This window comes from Hevea brasiliensis, chromosome 1, assembly GCF_030052815.1.
Source record: "Hevea brasiliensis isolate MT/VB/25A 57/8 chromosome 1, ASM3005281v1, whole genome shotgun sequence".
Taxonomy (NCBI): Eukaryota; Viridiplantae; Streptophyta; class Magnoliopsida; order Malpighiales; family Euphorbiaceae; genus Hevea; species Hevea brasiliensis.
In genome coordinates, this window is record NC_079493.1 from 121,468,003 (window position 1) to 121,474,765 (window position 6,763).

At 31.6% G+C, this 6,763-nt stretch overlaps 1 protein-coding gene across 1 annotated transcript; it reads left to right on the plus strand.

Moving 5' to 3' along the window:
- The first annotated feature begins 1,436 nt into the window (after positions 1 to 1,436).
- On the plus strand, positions 1,437 to 5,735 carry LOC110643275 (proline-rich receptor-like protein kinase PERK15). The gene is made up of 8 exons (XM_021795607.2): positions 1,437 to 1,942; positions 2,190 to 2,612; positions 3,064 to 3,150; positions 3,260 to 3,330; positions 3,783 to 3,859; positions 3,963 to 4,110; positions 4,533 to 4,694; positions 5,162 to 5,735. Exons 1-8 carry the CDS (start codon positions 1,594 to 1,596, stop codon positions 5,411 to 5,413), a joined length of 1,569 nt encoding a protein of 522 aa, XP_021651299.2. The 5' UTR covers positions 1,437 to 1,593; the 3' UTR covers positions 5,414 to 5,735.
- Positions 5,736 to 6,763: the final 1,028 nt, after the last annotated feature.

Sequence of the window (6,763 nt, forward strand, 5' to 3'; positions counted from 1 at the left end):
AAAGTAAAATATCAGAGGATTAGTCTTTTATATTTTCTATGGTAAAATTAATTATTGTTAAAAAGGAAAAAAAAATAATGGGTGAAAAAAATAGTACAAATAAAAGGATTGAGATTTATATTAAACATAAAATTATTAGATTAAATCACTAATTAAAACTTTTAATCAACAATTTTGAATGATATTTGGATAATGTTAATGAAGTTTTCCATGTACATAAGTAATTAGTTTCTCGAAGATTAGTTGCATGGATATGAATGTAGTGTACATTATTATATTATAACCAAATCAAATTGAACCGAACTGATAAAATTTGATTATTTTAGTAAAAATAAATTTAGGTGGATTTGATTTTTATTAGTAATTATCAAATTTTTGATTTTTGATCATCTGGTTGATTATCTTTAATTTGATAATTGAATTAATCGAAAAAATTAAAATTTTATTAATTAATATATTAATTATAATTTCATTAATAATATATTATTTATAATTATTACTTTATAATTTTATAATTAATATTTAACTTATAATTATTCTCTTATTAATATTAAATTATATTTATTATTTTTTACAAATAAAAAATTGCAAATATATTTTTATTAATAATTAATTAATTAATAATATAAAATATATATTTTATCTTTTTAATTAATTCGGGATAATCTATTAAATATTTTCAGTCTTGGTTAATTTCAATTTTTTCTCAATTTTATGTCGATTCGATTAATATTTTTAGAGTCGATTAATAATTTAATTAATTAAAAATTTAATTTAATTAACCAAATGCTCACCCTTAAATATGTATTAACTTAATACTTCCATTATTAACCAAAATTATTGGTAAAGGATTAGTTTATGTATCTTGTTTAATTGGATATAATTATTATCAATATGATAATGGGTTGTGTTATAACCATAATATTTTTTAATTTTCTAGAATATTGAAATGAGTTAATTACCCTTATTTAATTAAAATGATAGAATAGAAATTGGTAATTTTTTGTGTTTCCTGTTAGATATTTTATTTTTCATCTTTCTAAATGGCCCTAAACTCAAGCGATTACTCATTACGTTTAATTAGGGCCACCAACAGAAGCCATTAAAGCTTTGACATTCACAGTCGCAATGTCGCATAGCAGAGGCATTAAACATTACGTCCGTTTCATGGCAGTCGTTCATTGTGATAATTAAACCGATGTTCTATAACGATTTTACTAAACTCGTATTAGCGACGGACGTGATTCACGTTCTATATGTGCGCAGATTGGTTGACGCATCTCAGGCGTTCACTTTCTCTAGGTTTCCATTTGATCAGCCCTAGCCCTACGCAAACTCATCAATCTTTAAAAAGAAAAGGAAATTAAAAAAAAAAAAATTAAAAAGCTTGTGCGTTGACTTCAGCGCAGGTCAATAGAAATTGAGATTTGTCGAATTATTATGTTCATATTTCACATTTTGTAATTATACATAGAAATGATAAACATGGCTGGAAGGACCAACGCCATGGTCTTTGTTTGTCCCAATACGTAAAGATTTATATATTATATATCCACCAAGTCAGCGAAAAAAGAAAATCGCAGGAATCCGGCGATGTCGTCAAACTATGGCTCTCCGCCCTCTTCCCCGCCCGAAACCAGCGCCGGCTCTCCCCCTCCGGAATATCAGGCCACTGCTCCCCCCACCAGTGTTCCCGCCCCGACTCCAGCAACGACCGACATCTCACCTCCGTCGCCACCACCGACGACTGAGTCGCGTCCACCATCGGAATCTCCACCACCTCCACCGCCTCCACCGCCTCCACTAACTACACCGCAGCCAAAGAAGCATAAGGGGCTAATAGTGGGGGTAGCTTTGGGAGCAATAATAGTTCTGATTGCTATTATCATTTTCTTCATTTATTACCGGAGGAAGAAGAGAAAGGAGGCATTGAATTCTAAAGGTTTCTTGATGAGCTTTGAAGCATACATTAAATAACCCTTCTATTATTTTTTTTTTCTAAAAAAAATTTATTATTGAACATCTAAACTTTTTCTTTTCTTAAGTAAAATTTATTATTAAAATTATTCAAAAAAACTTAATATATACCAACCATACTCATTGTTGACTGTATTCTTAATTTAGTGCTCTAAATTTGCAAGTAAATTTTCAAGTAATTAACGGTGCTGCCTAACCCTTCCCTCCCCCAGGAATCTCATCAAAGCCCAATCAGTTACCTGTGCTTGGTCCTGTTTCCCATGAAACTCCTTCGACTAGTGGCAGTTTGGGCTCTGAGAAACCATCTCCTGGCATTCTTCGACTTTCACAGGGTGTCTTTTCTTATGAAGAACTTGCAATGGCAACTAATGATTTCTCCAATGCAAATCTTGTTGGTGAGGGTGGTTTTGGTTATGTTCATAAGGGAGTCCTTCGCGATGGTAAAGTGGTTGCAATTAAGCAGCTTAAAGCCGGGAGTATGCAGGGGGAACGTGAATTTCAGGCAGAGATTGAGATCATTAGTCGTATCCATCACAGACATCTTGTTTCATTGGTTGGATACTGCATTACTGGAGCCCAGAGGATGCTTGTATATGAATTTATTCCAAACAACACCTTGGAATTCCATCTACATGGTGAGTGCTTTTTATCATCATATCTCCTTCATGTATTACATGGTGAGTCCAGAGGCATCAATAAGGACAAGTTTCTCATATAATGAATGACTGCTTGAGCAACGTTTGATTATAAGAATTTGCTTCATTTTTCAGTATGTGGGATATTTTTTTAGTGAGCCATGGACCAATTTTGAATAGCCCTACCATACTTCAGATAGAGAGGGAAGAGGGAGGGACAGAAGGAGACAGTGAGTAACAAAATTGATGATTATCATATGCTGGAGTTACCTCTTAGGTTAGTAGGAGAGGCTAGGAGTCTGCTGACCTAGGTCATCATTGCAAATTTGCAAGACGTTCAAAGCATATGTTACAAAAGAATGATAGGGTCTACAACTTGTACGGTCATATAACTATCTGTGCTGCTATAGATATGATATTCTTGTCTTACCATATATAAATGACCTCACAGGAAAGGAGAGACCAACTATGAACTGGTCAGCTAGAATGAAAATCGCCGTAGGCTCAGCTAAAGGATTGGCTTACTTGCATGAAGACTGTGAGTATCGTTAGCATGTTATGTCTAGTTAATAAGCCTTACTCAGTTTTTGGATTTGAGTTGTGGGTCTATGAGCATCACTCACATTTCTTGGCATAAATATCTTCAGGTCTGCCCAAGATCATACACCGAGATGTCAAGGCAGCCAATATTCTTCTTGATGATAGCTTTGAAGCAAAGGTATAAAGCAAACAGAAAAGATTTCTTCATATGATTCTTGATGATCTTTCAGTATAGTTTTGGTTTCTCTTCAATATCTACCAAATATGTCGAAGTTGAATATCATATATTATTGAAGACAATCTTAATTTACCTCTGTCCTCCCCTCTTTATAAGAAGTAATCCATAGTCCATGTTTCTCTAAATCTTATGTTCCATATATCCTTTTTATTAAAGTTTATGATGATGTGATTTTATCATTAATGGAGTCAACAAATTAAAAAAAAAAAAAATCATGACGATGGTGGAACAACAATTCTAATGCTTAACATGTATCTTTGGAAATGTTGTGAAAACTGTGGATTCATTTCTGATTGCCATCTCAAACTATATGGTTTAACTTTTTTCAATTTGATTTTCCTTAATATCAAATTATACTATGTAATAAATCCACATGTATCTTTTTTGTTAAGGTTGCTGATTTTGGACTTGCCAAGCATTCTTTGGATACTGATACTCATGTCTCCACCCGAGTGATGGGAACTTTTGGGTATGATATGATACAATTTATACACGTTTGCTGATGATTAATTTTCTTCTATTATGAGGAAAATTTTGAACTAGTTCTTCTCTTGCAACTTCCCCAACTGCAGGTATATGGCTCCAGAGTATGCCTCTTCTGGTAAGCTTACTGAGAAATCAGATGTCTTTTCCTTTGGTGTTGTGCTTCTTGAGTTGATTACGCGGCGTCGACCTGTTAATAGGACTCGATCATTCCTTGATGATAGCATAGTTGATTGGGTACATACTCATTCCAAACTTTTTAACTAATAAAATTCTCCTTAGCTGTGCTGAATTCATGTGTTCTGCTGATTTATTAGCTGCATATGTGGTGCTACCAATATGCTAGGTGAATATGGCAACACTTGGTGAAAAGGGTAACGGTGGTCTATAATAGTAAATGGTAGTAGCAAATTGCAAACAATGAGGGTATTTGAAGGATAGCTTATATAATTTTGAGGTTCTCCTTGCTTTTGGTATTTATGCAATCATTTTTTTGTTTTAGTTTCTTACGGAAGCTTTCTAAGGTGTTAAGCCACCAGATGCTAAAGTATCAAGTCCAGAACGTTCACATTGAGGGCCAATAATAATTATGGTGATGGTGATGAAAAATCAAAGCTTGATTACCATGGAAAATAATAATTATTTTTGTGAATGTTCAGGCAAGGCCTTTGCTGAAACAAGCTTTGAAAGAAGGCACCTTTGATGCTCTTGTTGATCCAAAATTACAGGGGGACTATGATTCCAGTGAAATGACTCGAATGATTTCATGTGCTGCAGCTTGTATATGTCCTTCAGCAGGGCTTCGGCCTCAAATGAGCCAGGTGATCCCATAGGTGCTAAATATCCTGTTTTTGGTTTTGATCATATGTCCCTTTGCTTTATTAATGGTGTATAGATCGAATGGTCTTGGTCTTATCCTGGAGTACGGTTCCCACCAGAAAACTAGTTAGTTGCTTTTCCTTCTTAGGCTTTGTCAAAGCATTGGAAGACCATTTCTATATGTGATTTTTTTTCCCCAATAAATATAACACACGCATACACGGGTCATTAATAGGAATAGACCGTTATTAAAATCATGACAATTTAAAATTATAGCAATTTTAATAGAATATTTCTGAATACCATATCAAATGTGAAATGTGCATGTGAGTGGGTTATATAGGAACATTTCAATATGTGATCTAAGTCATCATTCTTTTGATCAAACTGACTTTCTTCAGAACCAGAGTTTTTTTATTAAACTGTATGCTGGCATCATAACCCTTTCTACCATTTCTGTATAATTCAGATACTTCAAGCTCTGATAGGGAATATGTCCCTTGATGATTTAAGTGGTGGAATCACACCTGGGCACAGCATGGTATATGGTTCTTATGGACGCTTAGACTATAGTTCTAGCCAATACAAGGAAGACTTGAAGAAGTTCAGGAAGAAGGCGCTAGAAAGCCAAGAACATGGCAGTAGCGAGTACAGTGGAATCACCAGTGAGTATGGTCTACAACCTTCTAGCAGTAGCACTGAAGGCCAACAAACTAGATAAGAGATGAAATGACAGAGAAAGGAGATAACGACCAAAGATTCCCACAAAATTTGTGACAGTTTATTACATTGTTCTCAGTTCATCAATTTCATGTAGGTGTGCCTGCAGGAAAATCAATATTGGACAGTTTACTACATTGTTCTCAGTTCATCAATTTCATGTAGGTGTGCCAGCAGGAAAATCAATATTGGATTAACTATCCGGTGGCAGGTCATGTAAGTGCCTGGAAAAATCAGCTTGGTAAATGATTATTATATTATACCAAAACACACAATAAGTTTACTATTCCTAAAGAACAGTAAAATACTAATTTTATCCTTTCTAATTTTTTTACTATATACTAATACAAGGCAATTTTTCTACTTTTTAGGAACAGTAAAATATCAATTTTATCCTTTCTAATTTTATTACTAATGTACTAATACAAGGCAATTTTTTTTTACCGTTTTTAAAAACAGTAAAATTTTTTTTTTATTCTTAATTATTTTTTCTTTTTAATTTCTATTTTACTGACTCTTTCTTTCTATTGTGACTAGCCCCCTAGCTACAACGACTCACTTGGGCAAGTCCTAAGACGGAAATTTCACCCCAAGGCCTGAACCATTGGTCTTACTAGTATATATATATATATATATATATATATATATATATATATATATATATATATATATTACTAAATCGGTCAACATTTTTATTGTTCCTTAGAAATAAGAAAAAGACATCTTTATCCCTCACCTTTTATTTATATAATTTAAATAAAATTTAATTAAATTATAAATTAAATAGTAAAAGTATTATTTTAGTCTTTATCCATTTTGTGTTAACTTTAATATTTTTTTTCTTTCCTTTTGCTTTTTTTCTATATAATTAAACTTATTCAATATTTACATAAAAAAATATTATTTAATTTTTTTCAAATAATTAAAAAAATATAATTAAATTATAAATTAAATGTAAAAGATATTTTTATTTTTCATAAATAAATAATTTAAAAAATGAAATTATAAAAATTCAACAATGATAGTAAATTAAAAATAATATATATAAGTATTAGGCAACCAATCGTAGCTATTTATATATATCAAAACCCAATTTTATGTTATTATTTGAAGAAACAACAGTATTGTAAAATTTTCATTAAATGTTTTTTCTTCTTTTTTTCTTTTTATTTTAATTGGTTAAATCCTACCAATTTCTACCTTTATATTTTTTCAACATTTAATTTTAAAATTTTATTTTATTTTAATTATTTTTAACTTTTAAATAATTACATTTATCCTAGTCATTATAGATTATTTCTAAAAAAAATACTAAGTAACAATCATACTATAATTATTATGAATATATGGA

Coding starts and splice junctions, on each gene's coding strand:
- LOC110643275 (XM_021795607.2), top strand. CDS start 1,594: ATGTCGTCAAACTATGGCTCTCCGCCCTCTTCCCCGCCCGAAACCAGC. Junction 4,111..4,532: donor ATGATAGCATAGTTGATTGG/GTACATACTCAT, acceptor GTGAATGTTCAG/GCAAGGCCTTTGCTGAAACA. Junction 4,695..5,161: donor TTCGGCCTCAAATGAGCCAG/GTGATCCCATAG, acceptor TGTATAATTCAG/ATACTTCAAGCTCTGATAGG.